The 21,796-nt window shown below is 34.7% G+C and overlaps 1 protein-coding gene across 2 annotated transcripts in view; it reads left to right on the forward strand.

The window, feature by feature from the left end:
- Positions 1-21,796, forward strand: part of CDH19 (cadherin 19) — a 120,631-nt gene that overhangs the window by 69,238 nt on the left and 29,597 nt on the right. For both annotated transcript variants that reach the window (XM_079299690.1, XM_079299689.1), the window contains exons 2-4: positions 11,686-11,906; positions 15,198-15,492; positions 21,516-21,635. In XM_079299690.1, coding sequence (XP_079155816.1) covers positions 11,709-11,906; positions 15,198-15,492; positions 21,516-21,635 — 613 coding nt within the window. In that variant the 5' untranslated portion in view covers positions 11,686-11,708. The remainder of the gene's footprint in view (positions 1-11,685; positions 11,907-15,197; positions 15,493-21,515; positions 21,636-21,796) is intronic.

The following is a 21,796-nucleotide window of genomic DNA, read 5'->3' on the forward strand; positions in this document are numbered from 1 at the left end:
AAACATGCAAAGGATTTATGTGCTCTTTTCCAAAGCCCTGCCCAGCAGGACTGTATACCAACCAGGATGGAACTTGTCCTCTGATTGTCTCCTGTGGACTGAAATCCCCCAGCTCATCACACTTGGTGCCCCTTTCTGATGCAGGCTTTACATCATGTATAACTCCTTTCTTTCCTAATCTCTGTATGAAAATGAAGTCTTGCATTTTAAACATTTGACTCTTCCAGTATCTCCCTTCTTGTCACTTACTATTAATGGTGACTTCTACCCTATTAAAGTCATCCTAGACAGGAATTACTTTCCATCTGTTTCTGCCTGTCTCCTCCACTTGCTTCTTGGCTTAAGAAACTTCTTAAATTTATTTTACTTCACAGAAGTGTATTGTAAAAATTGTCCCTGTGTGTCATTTAGAGGGTAATTTTACCAATTTCATGTGCGCTTCTATACTTTGTAACCTTAGCTTTTGTATCTCCAACTGCTCAGTAAAATATCAAAAGAAATCTGCATGGAGAGGTCTGTTTGAGAGATAACACTGAGCAGAGAATCAACAGAAGGTCACACAGGTAACGAGGGAAGAGTGGCACACAAAGATTATAAAGAGGGAAAAAAATGCAATAAATTGTTATTGCAGACCTACAGCAGTGGGGACAGAACTGACAGATGAATAGGTAATTCATTTATCTGAGGTGCAAACAGGAAACGTTTTTAAATAAAGAAAGGAAAAAAAAAAGTGGGGTGGATCATTCAGTGCCTTAGCTTCTCAGTGAGAAAGTAGTCTTCAGTGTAGGCTAGAGAGATGAAGAATCATGTTTTAGTAAGGTAAAAAATGGTTGGAAAAGGAAAGAAATTATTAAAAATGTTTCAAAAATCAGAACAAAAAATATGGAGGATTAAAAACTAATGTTTTCCCACCTGCAAAGAGATCTTTATGTCTGGCTTTCTTCTGTCAAAAGCAGCAGTCCAAAACCTAAGTATTCCTGATAACTAACAATAACAATTAACTAAATTAACATAATCTGAATTTTGGGGGTTTCTCTGAAGTCTTTGTCCATAGCAAATTTTAAATCCAGCTTTCCATGGCTATCACACAATTTTTTTTGTTTCTCTCTCTGAAACAAGGTAAAACTTGAAGAATGACCAGAATGTAAGGACCTGTGATAAAAGTGTGTTGTAAAGGCAGCATTTGTGGCTGTTCATGGTACCAAATAATAGCAGGAAATTTTTTATAGGCTCTTTCCTACACAGATACCTTGCAGAAACTCACCAAACAAGAGAGTGAAACTTGAACAACAACTTTTCAAAAGGCAAATTTCAACACATATTCTAGTGATGTTCATGACTTCCTTATTAGTGGAGTTTTAGTCAAAGGGAATTAATAATTAGTGATAATATCCAAAGGCATCCTATTTTCATTCATTGTAAGGACTCTGTTGAATGACATTGGAAGTATAAACAGCATTTTCCCCCCTCTTTATAGGAAGAGTTGCATGTACCAAGTAGCAAGATAATAAGAGAATTTCTATGGGTGAGCATGCAAGTAATGGATGAAAATGATGCTCTGAGATAACACAAGGCAACTTGAAGATGGAGAGTGAAGTCCCAGATACTATGCAACTTAGAACTTTTTTTTTGCTTAACATTATAGTATATCTTGATATCATGTCAGAATATAGGAATGTCAGAAAAATCTAAATTCCCACATATCCTTCAAGACTAGCTTTTAAGTCAAGAATTTTTGGAGGATGTAGTATCAATAGCTAGAAACTTCCATCCATTTTCACAATTTTCTTTATTTATGACTCTCATGCAACCATATTTCATTAAAAAAATGTACAGTTTGCAAATCTGAGGGGTTTGGTTGGACCCTATCTTGAAAATTTTATTCCACGCCTCAAAAATTGACAGAAAAGAAAGGAAATCCTTTTCTTAAAACTTTGATATGAAATTTATTGCCCAACACCCTTTGTTTTGCCTGGATGACATAATGCTCTGCTCCTCTACTGTTCTGAATACCTCAGTGCCTGAAAATGCTTACAATGTTTAATTGAATCAAATGAAGACCTTATTGAATTAAAATCTTTTTGATATATGAGACATTAGAAAAAAATATCAGCCTTTAATGCTATTCATAGAATGAGTAAAGAAAATATACATTTTTGACAGTAAAGTAGAAGAGTGAAATATTGAAATCAATGGTAAAGGAGAGACAAGCCTTTGATCATTGAGACCTAAGAAAAACAGAAATAGAGTTTATTCCATTGCAGGAGATAAGGGGAGATTCATCAACTGAGTACTAGATTAAAATAATAAAAAGACAAGGAAATATATTTTTAGAGATTTTGTCAGTTAAGTATTTTCTATCTCTATTTCTCACTATTCTGGAAAATATTCAATGTGTTGTCTCTTTCAAAAACCAGGCAAATTCTACCCCCTCCTATCTGATGCAACTGCAGACACTCTGAGCCAGATGCATTCTTTCAGCTTTTTTCCAATAGTGGTGATGCACAGACTTTTTCTGTCCATGAATTTAAATTATGCCTTTAAATTGAATAACTGGATTAAATATCAGAACAGATATTCTAGTTTATAATGAAAACTCTCCATGCAGTGTACAGTAATTTATTCTTCCTCTATTTATCTAAACTGCTTTATTAATACACAGAGAATGAATTTAATGATTTTTTTTAAACTGGCCTTTTTTCCTCTTTTTTTTTTTTTTTTTTTTTTTTTTTTTTTTTTTTTATGTAAAGCTACGGTTTCCTTAGCTGTTTGTGAGGTATTGCTTCCTTCAACATTGATTTGCTTAAAAAAATAGATCCTGGTCAGTTTTCTCAAATATAAGCATTAAAATCTGATTTAATTCTGGTGTTCCATTGACGTGCACTGGATTATTTCATTTTAGACTGTTTCTAATATGTCTCATCTTATGTGAAATATTAACTCTAAAACCAAACCCAGAAGTTTAACATAAGTCAAATTCTTGCAAAGAGCATCCTTCTAAATTAAATATCAAAGTTTCTTTTTATCTCATGTTTGGAGGAATTAAATCTCCAAAACTATGGAAAAGGTGAGTTCACTGCACTATTAGCTTTAATGTATGCAAAAAATAATTATGAATTAAAGAGTTTAAAAGAACCTAAATCCTAAAAACAGTTTTGGAGCATTTCATGAAGTGCCATCCTGAAAATCATTTGGCAAACAGATTCAAGTGTGAATCACAGAATGCAGTCCTTTACATCATTATGCTGACAAGTGGTTCTTCAGTACTGAGTGGTATCCTGCAGAGCCAAAAATGTTCCAGTAGGATTTGCCCAATGAATCAAACATCTTGTAATTGGATTTGCTACTTGCCTACAATAAAAAGGAAATGCCAGAAGGCAAGAATTTCTGTTTTTACTGTGTACATGTGTTAGTCTTTTTAATCAGGAAAATATTTATGCTAAAATACATGGGTTTACTATCTTAGAAATAAATAATAGTCCTAGTTAAGGAAAACTACAATTAAGACTAAATGCTTGCTTATTTTTAGTGTAGACATTGCAGTGTACCACAACTACTGGTGTTGACATAACTGAATCTTTTAATGTCTCAACATCTGCTTAACAAATTGATTTTTATATCTGAATAAAAATGCTGAAGCTATTGAACAAATGCAGAGAATGAACATAATTTTTCATAAAGTTAAGTTCTAAGGTAAGCTTTTCAATTATTCTTTAGCTAGGAAGCATCTGGACTGAAGCAACATTTAGCTGTACAACAGAAAGTCTGTGTAAAAGAACAAAATAAAATCATTAATTTGCCAGTGTTTAGACAAGAAACACAGATATTCCTCCTGCTTCATTTTTCTTCCCCACAAGAAAGTGAAGTAGGAATATCTCTATGCCTTGTCTATTAAACTATTCATTAAATAACTTCAAACCTCAGTTAGTAACATGTGGAAAAGCTATGCTTCCAGAAGAGCACAAGATGCCACATCAACCAGGAAGCAATCTCAGAGGTTTAACTACCTCTGGGGAAATCCACCACATCTGTGTTTGTGTATCAGAGTCATGTTCTTGGTGATACCTGCTGGTCCCTTTGGAGGAAGTCAGTAGACTCCAAATGAAACACCTAATTACTTAATTGCTTTCTGATGTTGCAGATTTCATTTTAATATTATCTTAGAAACAGTAACACAAACACTCACAGAGAAAGTTTACAGAAACTTCAGCTTTCCCTGGCTCAGTCCGTATGAAGTGTTGACCAGCACTTCCAAAGGTCACCTTTGTAGACCGAGTCCTGCCCAATAGAAGATTATCCTTGCACATGTACACTCAATTTTATTGGTGGGAATGGTGTGGGTGACTTTCTTTGTGCCTAGAGATCTTATGGTGGATTGGGTCATCTTACCCAGGTTCTAAAATATCTCAAAAGAAATTGCAATGACAAGAGATGGGTCTCCTGCCTCAGGCCAGACCGAAATGTTTGAGGCTGTTATATGGTTGATAATAGTGAGTGAAATACTGATTTTGTGCTTTCATAATTATGCATTTCAATGATTAGTGAGAATCTAATTCATTAGTTCACTTATGTGTATTGGTGATTAACATAGGGAATTTTCCACTAAGGAAATGACAGCTGCCAATAATGCTGCAGAATGAGTGGTAGAACATACATTATGCCATCACATCCTCTATACTATCTCCTTTGACTTGTAGGCTGAACAAGTAACAGCTCTACCTCTTATTTTCTTTAGTTACTGCAGCAAATCTTATCCTTCATCTTAGGCCCCCTTCCTCTCATTTTAAACAAGTCTTCTACCTTTCCCTAGAGTTTCAAAGGTTTTTAACAGGTGACATAGTTTTTTAGGAAATAAATATCACAATCTGATACTGCAAAAGGTGTTTTGAATATTGAGTATGGACAGAAATCTAGCTACTGCTTGCCATGCTTTGAAGATTCAGGGTATTGTCATCCAAAATGAGATATTTGTACAGTGCAACAGATATTGTAGTAAAGTATCGGGCATGTGTTAACATATTATGTTAATAGTTGCAAAACACTACAAATGACATGATTTCTAGTGAGTCTGCTCCACCCTGATAAAAATCCACAGCCTTAAAGGCATTAATCAACTTAAAAATTCTTTTCCCTTGCCTATTTTGTCAATATATATATGAAAGATAATTACACTGCTAATTCTATGTAATAGTTTGAAGGCCTTCCCTAATGACACAACGGTAAATTTTCAAAATGAAGAAAATAATGTACCAGTTAGAATTAAGTGACATTTAAATACATTCATAGCATCCAAGCAATTGCTTTCCATGTAAGTGAAGTTCTGGGTGACTGGTGGAGACACATGCAGCCATATTGTGTTAATATGCACCACCAGTCAACATAATTTGGTCAAATGTCACATCAAGTTGTGCATTAAAGTAAACACCTCTCAAGGTTAAGTAGTAGCTTTTAAACTAGTTAGTCATGCAGCAGACAGGAAAAACAACTGTTGATACACTACTAATTAATTGACTAAACAGAATATTATATTTATATGTTAGTTCTGATGAGCATAGTATAATTAGATTGAGAATGCTTATTAGATGTAGCAGTCCAGATTTATTTTAAAAAGAAAAGTATGTGAAAGACCAGAAAGTCAAAATAGACAAAATTAAGATATTTAGATTTAATTAAAATAATAGCCAAACTAGACTAACCATAAAGAAGTAATTCAGGTAAATAAATATAAGCTGAGAGGCTCATGGAAAAGGTGCCTTGAGCTACAGCAGGACTGGTGCCAGTTCTATCCAGTCACAAAAATCAATTAATCACTCAGTCAATCACACAATATGTATGTATGGCAACTGTGATTGCATTTAGTAAAAAATGAAACTCAAATTGCAAAATAAATTCCTGTAAATTTTAGTCCCTTCTCTTCACTGCTGCTTTTTTTATAAGCTTAGTTAAACATTACTGCCTCAATACTGACTTCCAGATTAGTTGAAGGTAGATATGCCTGCCATATTTATTCCTTAGGAGTTTAGTATGCCTTCTTCTAACGTCCCCCTAAAACATAGTTAAAATACGAGGAGAATGGAAAACTTACTTTAAAAAAAATCTTAATACTTACTTGGTAAAAAGTCTTGGATTGCAAAATAGCAAATCACAGATGAAATACATGAAAAAAGTAATGCAGAACTTCAATACAACAAGCGTGTAAAAATTATTATCCTACTCTATCTGAAATTCAAAAATTAAGCTCAGTACTTTGCATGTCAGAAGGTTTTATCATTGTTCTACAAAGATTATAAACCCCAAAAAAACCAAATAAGCAAACCCAGAAAACATTAAATAATTGAGATATTTATTATTATATATTATTCATTGCAGAAGTAATATGGTCTAGATGTCTACTATACTGTACAGGACCTAACTAGTCAATGAAAATAAGTCCATATCTAGTGTTTTCTGGAAAGAAGATAGAGCAGTAGTACCTATAGTACACTAGGATGCTCAGTATTCAATCACATTAAATACAATCAGGACAAAGAGCTAGTAGACATGAATAAATGAACAAGTTTGTAGTGGAGAAATATGGAGGTTTCTAGTCCTTTAAGCTTTTTATAACATGATAATCTGTAGGGGTTAGTTACACATACCCTTTCTTCTTTATCCTATTTAGTGAAAATTAAAGACAGCAACATACAAGAGTGACAAATTGCACCACAATCATAATAACACCGATGCATAAAGCAGAATATGCAACTGAAACATCAGGTTAAGGCTGTTCTTGAGATAAGAAATGTTTCAGAAGCTGCATATTAATGTATTAGATTGGCTTACATTAATTATTCCTCTTGTTGTTTGCTTGATGTTATTAAATCAAGCAAAGACAACACCAAATTCCACAAAAGGAATGTCTTTGAGTACATTCAAGGACAGAGAGATTTGTTTTTCTCAGGACTCACTGTTTCAAAATTATAGCATCAAACACATATAGGAGATCATCCTAAAGATTTCTAGCTTAGGAGTATCTACCTCATCCCTTGTTACCCTATTTCAGTGTTTTGCTGTCTCCTATTTAAAAGGCTTTACTTATATCAAAACATGGGACTTCTGCTCCTTTTTTTTTTTTTTTTTCAATAAGAAAATATTCTTTTAAAAAATTATCTATTTGTGCATATTACTACAGTGCCCAAAAGCTCAGTGCTTTTACTAATCCTCCCTTCTGCTGCATACTATAATTATAACACAGAGTACAAGGTCATTTTTTTTCACAAAGACCATAACAAATGAGTGTAAAACAAGAGACAACTGACAGATAGGAAAAGACAGGAAAGTACAAGGGGATAATGATTCAGTACTAGGAACATGATAGGCAGCAGTCAGCACAGTATCATCTTAAACAGTGTGAGCCCTTCTATATTTATTTTTAAGTAGGTAATATTGAAGTTTGGATTTTTAAAGAAAAGTCTAGAAAATGATGAGGGAATAAGAAACTTCTTTCTGAATAGTTTATGAGACTCACTTCTGAGACTGAGCTACAATCAGTGGAAGAGAAAGAAGGTGATTGTTTCACAAGGGAACAATTGGATTATAAAAAATGGCAACACATGCTGGCCAGAAGCTGGAGGCAGTATCTCATTGCCAAATGAGTAGGAAGATGTTGGAAGCAAATAGGCTTTGAAAGGTCCTGAAATGAGAATGTTTGATACAGCAGAGGCGAGAAAAACAGAGATACGTACAGATCTCAATTCCATTAAATAGCTTTGTTTTTAAAATGAATTTGCGTACCATCTGAATTTTCAAGTTAAAGTCTTCTTATACACTAACAGTGTGTGCAGCATATCAGAATCAAAATATATTTACTTGTTCCAATTAGTTCAAGACATGATGCTTAACTCCATGTAACACAGGATAATAACATAAATTGGTAAAAAGGAGACAACAAAATGCTCCAAAATATTTGTTTCATGCTTTCTGCTGTTCATATGTGACTGCTGAGCACATTGCAAGAAGGTGGCCTACAGCAGACCAGTACAGCCATGTTCTGCACCCTCACTATGTTGTTGTTTATCCACTGTGTCTTCAGACAGGTTTGATAATGACTGTTTGGAATTCACTCTGCTTGAAATACTGCCCTGCAAGCCTGAGATATTTTGTTGAATAATGTAAAAACTGCCAGAACAAGCGTCCAAAACAATAAAAAAACCTAGTCAGGAGTATTTGCTATTGCTGAGACTGAGCACCTCTCTTGACATATAAACAGTGATTGAAATACATTTTTCTTTGATTCCTCAGAAAGGTCTCCTTGACTGTTCAGCTTTTGTTGTTTGAGTAGTCTGTCCTTTGCAATGTGCTGCAATAAAATGAATGTTCCTTTTCAAGGTTACTTTGTGTGCAGATTACTGCGTAGCATTAAGTACACCTGCAGCATAGAGACTCTCCAAGGTTCTTAGGCCTTCTATACAGCACTCAAGCCCTATTCCAGAGCCAAGTTGAGCTGTGTTGGACTTTTCTTCCATGTCACAAATATTACTCTTTCAGCTATGAGAAAATAAGCAGTTTTCTACAGCAAACTCAAAAAAAAGGGTACCCAAGTCACATTCCTTCTATTCAAATCTTGTTTTCCACTGTAAGAGCTTTACAGTCAAAAAATATAAAATATGAAGAAATTGGAATGTATTACTTTAGTCTCTGTAGTTCTTTTGACTTTGCTATTAGAACTCCTCCCTATCTGTCTCTGCAGATTATGTTTTAACAAGCTGTTGTCCAACATCATAAAGTTTCTGGGAGAAAATAAAGAGTTTTCTGTATTATCTGACTGACTTTTTAAGCAGCTCTGGTGTTTTTCTTTGGATAAGGATGGGTTTTTAAAATAATAATACTTAAATAATGAATTTAAAATACATATATTCATATTTTATCCTGGAGAGCTAAAAGACTTATGTATTTTTCAGATTTAAGATAAATTAATCCAAATATTTTTAAAGTGTGTTTTTCAAACTGACTAGCATGACACAAATTCATAAACCAGATTTTTGCTTCATAGGAAATGTTATTCTTCAATGCTAAAGCCTTGAAAAGAATGGCTAATGTCATTGTTAAATGGGTTTTAGGACTTGAAATATTTATGGCAGGTATTTTCAAAATTTTCCTTTTTCCTCTTAGAAGATAGCTATTTTAACTGAGCATAGAATTAGATTTAAAATTTCCTCCATTGTGCCAAAAATCACTGAAAAATCAGAAATAGCTTATAGTTTGTGAAAACTGTATTTCATTTTCTGAAACTATACATAGTGGAAATTAAACTACCTACAGATACCTACAGCTTTAAGAAATATTTGCCCTTTGTCAGATTAGTTGGCAAAAATAATGTCAGAGGTGTTAAAACTTGTTAAGACACAGAATCATGGAATCACAGAATATGTTGAATTGGAAGGGGCCCACAAGAATCACTGAGTCAAACTTTTAGTCCTGCACAGGAGCATTTCCAAGAGTAACACCATGTACCTGAGATCATTGTCCAAATGTTTCTTGAAACCTGTCTATAGGCCTGTCCTCTAACCACTTCCTTGAGCAGCCTGTTCCAGTGTCCAAACACTCCCTGGGTGAAAAACCTTTTCCTGGTATCAAACCTACTTCTTCCCTGACATAATTTCAGGCCATTCTCTTGGGTCCTGTCACTGGTCACCATAGAGAAAAGATCAGTGCCTGTCCCTCCGTTTTCCCTCAAAAGAAAGTTGTAGACTGCAATGAAGTCTCTTCTGAGTCTTCTTCAGGCTGAACAGACCAAGTGACCTCAGTCCCTCCTCATATGGCTTCCCCTCAAGGCCCTGCACCATCCCCGTGGCCCTTTTCAGATACTTTCTAATAGCTCAATGTCTTTCTTATATTGTTGCACCCAAAACTGCACACAATATTCAAGGTGAAGCTGCCCCAGCTCAGAGCAGAGCAGGACAATCCCCTCCCTTGCCTGGCTGTGATGCTGTGCCTGATGCCCCCAGGACAGGGCTGTCCCTCCTGGCTGCCAGGGCACTGCTGGCTCTGTTCAACTCGCCATCAGCCAGGACCCTCAGTTCCCTTCTCTGCAGCCCTGCTTTCCAGCATCTCATTCCCCACTCTGTCTGCACATCCAGGGTTGCCCCATCCCAGGTGCAGAATCCTTCACTTTCCTTTGTTGAACATCATACAGTTGATGACTTCCAACCCCTTAATTTTTGGAGTTTTCTCTGTAAGATCTCCCTGCCTTCAAAGGCTTCTTCTAGTTTTCCATCATTTGCATACTTGCTTAATTTTCCTTCCAGTCCTGCATAAAAGTCATAAAGATATTGAAGAATACTGAGCATGGAGACCTCTGGAACACCACTAGTGACAGGTTCCCAGTTTCATGTCACCCCATTCAGTGTAACTTTGTGCCCAACCCATGAACAAGTTGCTCACCAAACACATGATGTGTTTATCCAGATGTGTGCTGAAAATCTTGTCTAGAAGGATCTAGTGAGAGAAAGTATTGAAAGCTTTGCTGAAATCCAAAAGAGATGACATCAGCAGGTTTCCATTTATGAGCTAGGTGAGATACCATGTCATGGAAGGAAATCAGATTTGATAAGCAGCACTTTTCTCTCATAAAGCCATGCTGGTTGAGACCAATTACTGTGTTGTCCTCCAGGTGTTTTTAAGTACCTTTCAGAATAAAGTTCTCCATAACTTGAGCAGGCAATGAAATGAGACTGACAATGCTGTAGTCTCTGGGGTTCTCATTCGTGCCCTTCTTGAAAGTGGGACAACATTCACCAGCTTCCCAGTCAGCTGGGACCTCTCCGGATTCCCAAGACCACACAAAAATCATCGAGAGTGGTATTGCAATGACATCAGCAGCTCTTTGAGGATTCTCAGATGAATACCACCAGGCCCTCTAGATTTGTAGGGATCCAGCTGGAGCAGCAGATTGTGCGTATTTTCAGAATCAACTGAGATTTGATCATTGTTGCAGTCATGGTCCTCCAGCTCAGGGCTCTGGGAACACTTTGGTGCATCAGCTGTGCCAAATGCAGGCACAAGCTAAGAAAGAATCCATTAAGTCCCTCTGCCTTGTTTCTGTTTAGCTGGGAAGGAGAAAGTTGCAAATTTTTTGCTGTTTCTTCATGGTACCCTATTATCTTTGACATTTTTGCGGGCATTTTGCTGAGCAGGGAAAATGGGTAAGAAGAGGTTAAAGAAAAAAAAAATCAGCACCACTCTGTTTCAGCTGTCAGTCATCAGGGCAACCAAGGCTAGATGTTCACCCTTCAGGCAGTTTTGTGACTGCAGCTCAAGATGAGCCCTGTCTAAGCAGAAACATACAATTATTCCAATCAAATTGTTCCTGGGCTACACAATACAATTACCCAGACTAATTTGAAAGATGAATTAATTGAAGGATTATTTTTTTTTTTTTTTTTTTTTTTTTTTTTTTGCATAGATGTCCCTGTGTAGGATATTCATAAAGAAAAGTTAAGCAGTTGACTTCCATGTTAGAGACTCTGAATGGATATCTATTTTAGTAAGAAATAGACTTTGATTCAGGTCTACTTTTGGGGAGGATAATTTAGCACTGCAAATCAGTCCTTGCATTAGCACAGAATCAATATATAAAAGTAGAAAGACAAAAGAGATGCTTTTTCAAACTTTTCTTTCTTTTTTTTTCCTCTTTCACGGATTAAGATTGATTGAAAGAACGGTTCAGCATGAATTCCTCTGTATTTCTACGTCTCATGGTGATGCTGGTTCAACTTTGGCCTTGCTCTCCCAGCACGCAGAGCTCCAGCACTCAGAACACAGTTCAATCTCTCACAGCAGTTCGAAGAGTGAAACGTGGCTGGCTGTGGGAGCCTTTTTTTGTAACTGAGGAGCAGATTTCACCGCATCCTGTGTATGTTGGACAGGTATGATAAGTAATGATTCAAGGACAGCACAGGGTTAGATTTAACATGCTGGTTTGCATCTTCTACCCTGACTTGGAAGACCAAATATCTCCAGTGACATGGAAGCAGCAGCAAACATAGAAAAGGAGATCAGGAAGCTGTAATAAGGCAGTACTACATCTCTCCTTTCCTGTGACCTTACTCAAGGTCAGAGAAGTCTGAGAGCTGTAGGCCATGCCACTACCAAGCACTTTCCTTCTCTGAGGACTGCTGTCAAGGAAACTTCACGTTCATGCTGTTACTAAAACTAGTTCCATACACAGCAAATGAAGGTATAAAGCTGAAAAGTTCCTTTCTTCCTTCTGAATGGAAGTTAAGGACTAATTTATCAACATCTGGAAATTTGCTTGTGCTATTTCTGGCACTGCATCAAAGCAGCCATACTGAGTGTAGTGTAGTTTACAAACAGTATTTAGCATGATTTTCTATTACACTAAGTAGCAGCTGATTTACCCCTCATTAATTTTTAATGAAGCTGATTAATACTAAATCCTTTTACCACTGAGAAACTCCAGGAATCTGCATGGTTCATTAGATTAACGTAGGTTTAGCACAACGAGCAATTATTTCTCACCCTCCTTTAAAAATGTACTTTAAGATAATTGTCTTAATGAGGGTTTATCTGCCCCTTCTCTCTTTGCTTATCATTATTATTATTGTATTTATTATTATTATTATTATTTATTTGTATGCTAGAAGTAATTTTAATCTTGAGATCTGGTTTTCTTTTCTTGAAGGCCCTTTTTAGATGAATGAACCAAAATAAGTTTAACTGCTAATTAACTAGCACTAAAATTTAATTGGGCCCAAAGGGTGAAGTGCTCAAAATTCATTAATTACTTTTTCTCAGCCCTTTCAAAGCAGTTACCATGGAAGTGTGATGTCTCACTTCTGAAAGAACAAGACACACTATTTTTTAATTTTTTTTTTTTCTTTTCCAGTACCTTTACTTTTCCAGTACAGTTTCCTGCAAAGAAACTTCATAAATGTAATGTATTTTTCCTGATCTCACCTTTTTTATTTCTCACAGATTAACTGAGGAATTTATTGAAGGTTATTGTTACAGTGAAACCACTGTCTAATAAGACTTATTTACTTGTGTCTTTTTATTGAGTAGAATATGCACTGCTTTCAGCAAATAAAGTGGTAGTCTATGACCAACACATGAATTTTTAGTAATTAAGGCCCAGAAGAAAACTGCATCAACGAAAATACAAAGGCAGACAGTCTGTGTTTTTAAATCACTATTCCATATCAAAATCTTTTTACAGTCAGAACTAAATTTTCAAATTTCATTTAATAGAGACTTATAACTCCTTTTCTATCATCAAGATTAAGAAAAAATAAATGTGTCCATCAGCACTGTAGTGGCAGATACACAAGAATGAGTACAAAAAACTTGTTCTCAGTTCTCATTACAATGGTAAGACCATTTATTTTGTTCCCAGACTAAAAAAACAAGTAAACTGAGAATCTCACAGCAAATGTCATCTGTAAGGGACCTCTCATTTAACATGCTCAAGGTCATGAAATCTTTTGTGGGTAAATGGTTCTGAGTGAAACTGCTAAACACAGGTTATGTCTTAGCAGCCAGTTGAAGGACTGGTCCCAGACCCTGAGGGTTTGATGCACTCTACGGTCACATCTGAGCACCATGTTAGTTTAAAAATCTAGATATAGATCACTTCTCCCGTGTCCTGGGTTTTGTGATAAGAAAACCAAGATTTATGGATAACAAAGAATCTGTTGCCCCTCAGTGAGATGCTAAATTTGGATGTGATAAAATAGTTTGACCAGACAACTTATAAATGGGGTAACAGGGCCCATGTTTAGCACACAACTACTTATGTTGAAATTATTTAAGTTGTTCATATTTCAAATTATTTTAAACTCCCTTAGACTTGAAAATTCTGTCTTTTGTACTGGCAAGGATAATTAGCTCTGAATATTTTAGGCCTTAAATACCTTTACAGAACTCAGAGTAGGAATTCAAAACCGTTCCTCATATCTCAGAAAAGTGTCCCTGTCACATTTTGAATAAATTATCCATCTGATGCATGCGGACAATTATGCATTATGAAAATCTTAAAAGGCATAGGCATTCTTCCAAAGAAAAATTAAAACTATTTTTGCAACTTCAGAAGTTATTACAAAATATTTGAGTAGGTCCAATGGGGAAATGCTACTTTCTTGTTCTATGGCCTCACAACTTACAGTGACCTTAAGGGTGAATAAGCAAATAATCAAATAAGCAAAACAGTGAAATAATTAAAGTCAATAATTAGGCATATTATTTGCATTTAAAACATGCTGCTTCATGAGAGAACCAAGCTGAATAATATATTTTTTCAACTTTGGATTTTTAATTAGAATCCAGGCTCTTAGAGAGTTTGACATTTTTTGTTCTAAAACCAAAATAAGTGGAGAAAAAAATAAAGAATTAATGATATAATCAAAATTTTTGTTCCCTTAAAATTCAACTGTGGATGCCTGCCACATTAGGAAATCAAGTTATTACTCTTAAAATATTGCTCCATTATATACCACCAACAGAACTATTAACAGAACTATTTTGTTGTCATCAACAAATGCAGCTGGACCAAAATTGTCTCCAAGGCTCAGCTTCATCAGTGGAATCATTACAATAAAGTTCATTTTAGCAATAAAACAAAGGATGTAAATCAATGGGAAATGCCTATCAATTTATTTTGGAATAAACAAGACTTTGACCACAGGATACCTTCTTCCCTCCAATATTTCAACAGAAACAGGAAATCACTGTTGCACACATTGACACTTAGCATTGTTGAGTAAAATAATAAAAAAAGCAAAACAAAACAAAGCAAAACAAACCTTAAAAAATACATTTGTCGTCTGCAATAATAAAAGATTAAGGTAATGTTTAATAACCCTTGCATTGTTTCCAGCATAATTGTAGGAGAGCTGATAAACAATGAAATAAAGTAGGCACTTTATATGCATTCTCTTAATTTCAAAGTACCTGAAGCATCTATTGTCAGGTATATAAGGCATTTACATGTCTTTTATATCAAGACTTTAAAGAATTTTAAATATTTTAAATTCAAAATAGTTGGTTGAAAATGGTTGACATCACTCTCTTTCAAATACTAGTGTCCAAGAAGGCTCATTAGTGACAGGGTTCACTGTAGAATCAAAACAAAGCATAAAATTCATATTTCAAAACTTTGTTCTTCCCAAACTGTGACTTATTTTTCTCTTTTTTGCTTTCAGCTGAAATCAGATTTAGACAAGCAGGATGGCAGCTTACAATATATTTTGGATGGGGAGGGAGCTGGAAGCATTTTTTACATCGATGAATACAATGGCACAATTTATGTAACTCAAAAGCTGGATCGAGAGAAGAAACCTTTCTACATTCTAAATGCAAAAGCAATTAACAGGAGCACTCAGAATGCTGTTGAACCTGAATCAGAATTTATCGTCAAGGTTCGAGATGTCAATGACAATGAACCACAGTTCTTGGATGGACCTTATGTGGCCACTGTTCCAGAGATGTCACCTGAAGGTATGGTATGCTGTGAATCAAACACTTCATATCCTGTTTTTATTCTAAAGAGGTCTGCTGAGGTAAAATCTTAATTGCATATTTCACAGACTATGTCCCAGTAAGAAGAAAGCAAACTGTTTCACAGGTTCGGAAATTTGATAAGGTATATTCTTAACTTGAGGGCTGCAAATACCTCCACTTAACATTCTTGGCTTTAAATATTTAGGTATCTACATTTATCCAAGTTTTTTACAGATTCTGGATACATGCTTGGATTAACTACAGACATTAGTTTTCCCATCAGTGATTCAGTCTTGAAATTTGCACTTGTTTAATAATATAACGTTCCCAGTTGAAATAGGTATAGTACTGCAGCCAGTTGTGAAGATGTGATGGCCACCCTCACTCTCTGCATGTCACCTGCCTATTTACAGTGCCAAGCCTCTTGCTTATCAGTCAGCTTCTCCTTGTTTAGATCAGATACTGTGCAACCAAGGACTGCATTCTGATTTCCTAAGTACATGGATTGTAATTTTCCTGTCAAGAAGAACAATTTAATCCCTGTACCCCTTTTTTTCCCCACTTTCACATGAACAGACAGACTTGTACTAGGGTCAGTCATGTATCTGGAAACTTAATAAATCAAATTATATAGCATACTATGTGTACATATATGCTTAAAGCCTTCAAAAAACCCAAAATGTGAATACAGATGTCATAAATAGGCATGTTATTGATAATATCTCCAAATAACTATCTTTAGAATCAAAGAGAAACTAGATTCTTCAGATCCTATAGAAAAGATCCCAGTAATCTTTTAAATTTATGTGCCTACTTCTTTTGCTTATTTCTGTTGCAACTGATACTGAAAAGAAATTTCAATATTGTGCTGTTTTAAATGGAATGAATCAATTAGGTCATTAATGTAATAACATCAGTGATGTTATTAAGCATTATCTGCTCAACTTTTAGAGAAGTGTCAGTGAATATTTGACATCAAGACATAAACTTTATCTTCTTAAGAGCCAGGATTGCGGTTGAATGATTCATGCCTGATATTTAATTGAAAGTAGGCTTAGTATCCTAATTTTTGTCAGGATGCAGCAGCTCACCATCCCTACCAGCAGTAGACAAAAGACATGCATTTGTTCAATTTACTTGCTAGTGATATTTTCTACCTGCTTACACCACCTTCCACCAGGGAAATCCCTTCTATTTTTCCTTCACTGCCACTTCTGTGCAGGCAGAAAATTCTGATCCTGACCTCATGGTCAAATAATTTTTTTTAGCATAAACAGTTGGTTGTTCAGAGGATTCTTCCAGCTTTTGCATCTTCACTCAAGGTTGGAGACAAGATAGGTATCTCATCAAAGTCCTTTGTATTTTTATTTTTTATGTGCTCTTAGTAAAAATGAGTATAGTTCATTGTCTAGAATTATCTGGCATTTCAAATATTTAGGCCTTTGGTAATTCTTTTCTGTTGTTTTTTTTCTCAGTAGTAAAAGATTGTTTATAGGCCCCTTAGTCTCTTATAAAAATGTTTTTTAATTGCTTGATTATTTAGATATCTTCATATATAGTCACACAGACTTGCAACCATTCACATAAGAGCATGAACAACTGAATTTCTTCCATTTTATCTTTTTTGTCTTTATGATACAGAAAAAAGAAAAAAAAAGGAAAAAAGGAAAAAAAAAAAAAAAAAGGAAAAATAAATGTAGGGTAGTACTTAAGACCAAAAAACAACAGTAGTATTATTTTCTCATATACCTTTGTTTCTCACCTGAAACCTTTAACAAGCACTTGACAATTGAGAAGTTTCACTCTACACTTTGCTATAGGAGTTTGCTATAGATACACTAAAAATGAGTCTCAGCTGTCTTTGTCCACTCTCCTGTGTCATCTATTATACTTAGATTCCTAAAATGTGGTATCACTTCAACATAAGGATAATTGAGCTGCAGAAAATTTAATATACTTTGTGATATTCCTATAATATTTTAAATAAAAAAAATCCATTGAACTATAGAAATATATGAATTTTTTTAAAAAACTAAATTAAAAAATCAGAAGTAAAACCATATCCCATTTGTCATAATGGGTGAAAAATGAAGTAAGATCTCTATTTGCCTTCTCTCTCAAGCACAGACTTCCTGAGATAGTAAACTCACTGATTTGCAATCATCTAGTGTATGATAAGTGAATCCAGGTCATCCAGGATCTTGAAATATTTTCTGCATTACTGCTTCTACACTTGACCTCTCTAGCACTAATACCATAGCAGTTCCAAAGATCATTCTTTCATCTTCTTTTTCCATGGAGACATTAGTGAAATACTGATGTCTATGTCTGGAATATACGATGCAAGTGGAGTGTATACCTTGATAGTGGTCAGCTTCAAAAATATGAAACAACTGAGCGACACACCATGAGTACTTCTTGGGGCTCACTTACCCTGCTTCTCAAAAGGTAGAGAATGCACTACTGAGGTGTGCATTCTAAACCAATTTTACAAGGAAATATTTAAACTCATAGCAAAGAGGAAGAGTAACCCACCAAAACTTATAGTATTGACAGAGTAGTGGTTGATTATATTAGTGTTTTAGTCCCAGTAAACTAAAACATACTCTTGCATAAATGCAGGGTGAAGAATAGAGTTAATTTAAATGATGCGGCTCAATAGAGAGGCTTGCTCTTTGCTGTCTTTCAGTGTTCTCTAGCTTCAGTTCATCTCACTGATGATCCCTCTCCTAATAATTTCCTCACAGAAAATACTCAGGAAGTGTGGTCATGATTTGGAAAAACAGGTAACTGCTAGTACACATTTTGTCTCGAACTAGGAAAGTGAGTAGAGAGTAATTCAGAGCTGGTCACTTGCCTCAGATAAACACAGTAAATAAAGAAAATAGACACAAACAACTGTGCCTGAAGTTAGTTACAAGTATCAATATAAATACAAATGTGCCAACAAATTGGAATACATTTTAATTCTTTATTAGCTCTCTTTTATATTCAGTACTAAATTTTATTAGGGTTTTATATGCAAGTGTCACAGTAAATGAAAAGCGTGTCAGCAAATGGACTCTCTTCTGAGAACACAGGACTCTGCTTTACCCTCAGGCATTTGGTGCAATTTTACACTGTCTTCCTTATAGCTGTTAAAGTTGTACAAATGCAGTATATCTGATGGAGTGGTTTAGAGTCAGATGCAATAATCTATCAGTACTTAATGTCTTTATAGATCTCAAGCTCTAGTTAGAAAAATGAACAGCTATTTACCATATGAGGGCCCCACAGTATACCTAATGGGCTGCAGCATATAAATGGCACTCTACCATATTTTAGCCAAGAAGGATAAAACCCAGGCTGCAAAGACAAAAACTAGCAGTTTTCTTTAAATAAAGCTAATCAAAAAAGTTCAATTGTCAGTTATATCATGTGATGTTTGCAATGTCAGGACTAGGACTTAGGTGTCAGGGATGTGTGCAGTTTTATGTTAATTTATTGCTTTGAAATACATTATTTTTATCTCTTCAATTGTTCTTCTCACAATCATGTAGTTACAAATAATGGCTTTTGGGAGTTTTTGAGTACAGAATATTAACATTTCAATGTTTGTCACCCAAATACAAATGCTAGATAAATACGATTCCATTCTGCAAATGGTTTGAGTTGGATTTTATGGGGTTTTTTTCTGTGGGTTCTGTTCTCTTCTTTTCTTGGGGTTTTGTTTCAGTTTTTGTTTTGTTTATTTTAGTGGATTTTTTTTTTCTGATCTTTAAATGTTTGAAGAAACACAGGTTTCATGAAAGAGAAAAATTAAAAACTGAGAACGTACTCTAAAGCCAGGGCAAAATTTTTCTTCTTCTTGCTACATAGTCTATACTTAACGTAGAGGTTCATGTAGTTATCACACAATCTTTGTTTCAAAAAAGTATGAGAAATGATAACCAGCTCTTAATATGTTCTCAATTTAGAAATAAAGTTTCATCTTCCTTGGAGTGCAAGATATCTGTTATTTCTTCTCCAAGTCTGCTCTCTCTTTACCAGATTCCATTTGACTATTCATATTTCCATTATTTGTATCCACTAGCTGCATCTCACTGACTACAAGTGGACAAAGTCCTTCCTTCTGTGTTTGGAAATATTCTAGAATAGTTATCAGACATAAAGAAAAGTGTGTTTGGGTCCCAGAGAAGAAAGAAATCCTGGTTTAGATTCAGTATTTCTTTATAATGCTTGGAAACTGCAGTAAATAGAACTACCTTTAAATGTGAGATTCACAAAATCTTTGATGATAATTTTGAAGTCCTATATGGATATGTTGGATACTATTATATTGGATACTACTCCTGATTCACTAAATATATTGTTATCAATAAGCCCATTCCTAAACATAGTTGTGGACACTTTTTAGTTTGTTTAGTAGAAAATGGCATTCATGACAGACTAAACCTTTTGGATCATCAGTAGTTCTTGATCCCTTCCTTACTAGCAAATTTTTTTTTTTTTTCAAAGCAACCGTGTTCTAGCCATGCTAAATTTTCTTAGAGGATGAATTTTCTGTGATTGTGAGAGCCATTTTCATAGATCCCATCTGATATGAAGTTAACAGTTGTGTAGATGAGTATTCCATTTACTCTTTAGTCTTATAAAGAGTTCTGTCATTTCCGAGGCATATATGTGCCCTGATTAAATATGAGTCTATAATTTTATCTTTAAAATTTCTCCAGAGAAATAAGATCTATATATATTTATACACATCTATATACACTTCTAAAACATCTGTATTTATGCATCAAACATAAATGTCAGATATTTGATATTGTAAGTTTTGAAGGGCATGTAAGTCCAAAATTTGTGGGAATTAAGAGTTTAGTTTACCGTCTGCATGAGAGAAGATAACATGCATTATGGAATCACTTTAAATGCTGCTAATAAATTGAAAGAAAATGAAAATAAAATATAAAGAAATAAATTATTTAATTTAGCCTATTCTTATATGAGATACATTTTTTCATTTCTATTTAAAAATAAAACTATTTAGCTTCTAGAAAACCCAACAATGAATGTATCTGTTTTATTTGGGACAAATATCACATTTGCTTTTGTCATTAAAAAAAAGGTGTTTCTGGTCTAACTCTTTACATTCCACCTTTTCTTCTTCTTCTTTTCTCCTCCAGCCTAACTATACTGCTGTATTGATAAGCAGGTGCAACAGTGTGAACATATGCCAGAAATTTTTAGAAAGTAGCTTGATTTCCTGCTGTTCCTCACAAGAAGTGATATTTGTATTCTAATGCAGAATCTAGGTGAGGAAAAAAAGACAAAAATAATGATTATCTTAAAAATTATGTTACTGGAGATATTTTTTTCCAAAGGAGAGTAATTATAGATGGTACCATGAGGTTATTGTCAATATTCTATCTAGGATATGAATAGCTCCCCATCAAAGAAGAAATCAAGCTCTGTAGTTTGATTCCACTGTGTTTTTGCACTGGGATTTCTACCACAAGTTTTGCACAGGGAGAAGCTCATTAAAGACTCAAGAATAAAAAATTTTATCAGAGCTTTGCTATGCTTCCTGGCTGCTTTACTTGTTAACAATTAATTTCTTTATCACCAGTGGGCCTACTGGTGATAAAGTGACTGTGTTTTCTTATTCCTATGGGAAAATTCCATAAAGTACTTTGAAAAATATACAAGAGGAGGAGAAACAATTTGCTTTACTCCACTGACATATTAGAAAAGAGGCATTTTATATATATATATTTTAAGTAATATAAATGTAGTACTGAAAACCCATATTCTATTTTACTAATTTTTATTGAAATTTTGAATGCAACAACAACAGCTGCTAGGAAATACTTTGCCCTTTTATTGATAAATTTTAATAGGTGCCATTTGCTCCTGTAAATTTGTAGGGCTGTTTATTAGTGTAACTGGTATGTTAAAAGGTTTTTAAAGAGTTTATGTTTTGTAATTATGAGACAATTTATACAAGAAGAAAACAAACACAATCTATTTTATTTTTCCTTGAGGTACTTCGGTTACACAGGTAACAGCTACTGATGCTGATGATCCTTCTTTTGGGAATGGTGCTCGTCTGCTTTACAGTCTCCTTCAGGGACAGCCTTATTTCTCTGTGGAGCCAAAGACAGGTACTGCAAGTGAATTTGTAACTTGAAAACATTCATAATCTCATAAAATGGATGCAAGAAAAATTTTCATTCTTGATTTCTGCGCAAAGATCAACTGATATGACCCAACATTCTTACATTCCTGCATAGTTCCTAGATCTCAAGAAATTCAACTTTCCCAC

This window comes from Erithacus rubecula (assembly GCF_903797595.1).
Source record: "Erithacus rubecula genome assembly, chromosome: 3".
NCBI lineage: Eukaryota > Metazoa > Chordata > Aves > Passeriformes > Muscicapidae > Erithacus > Erithacus rubecula.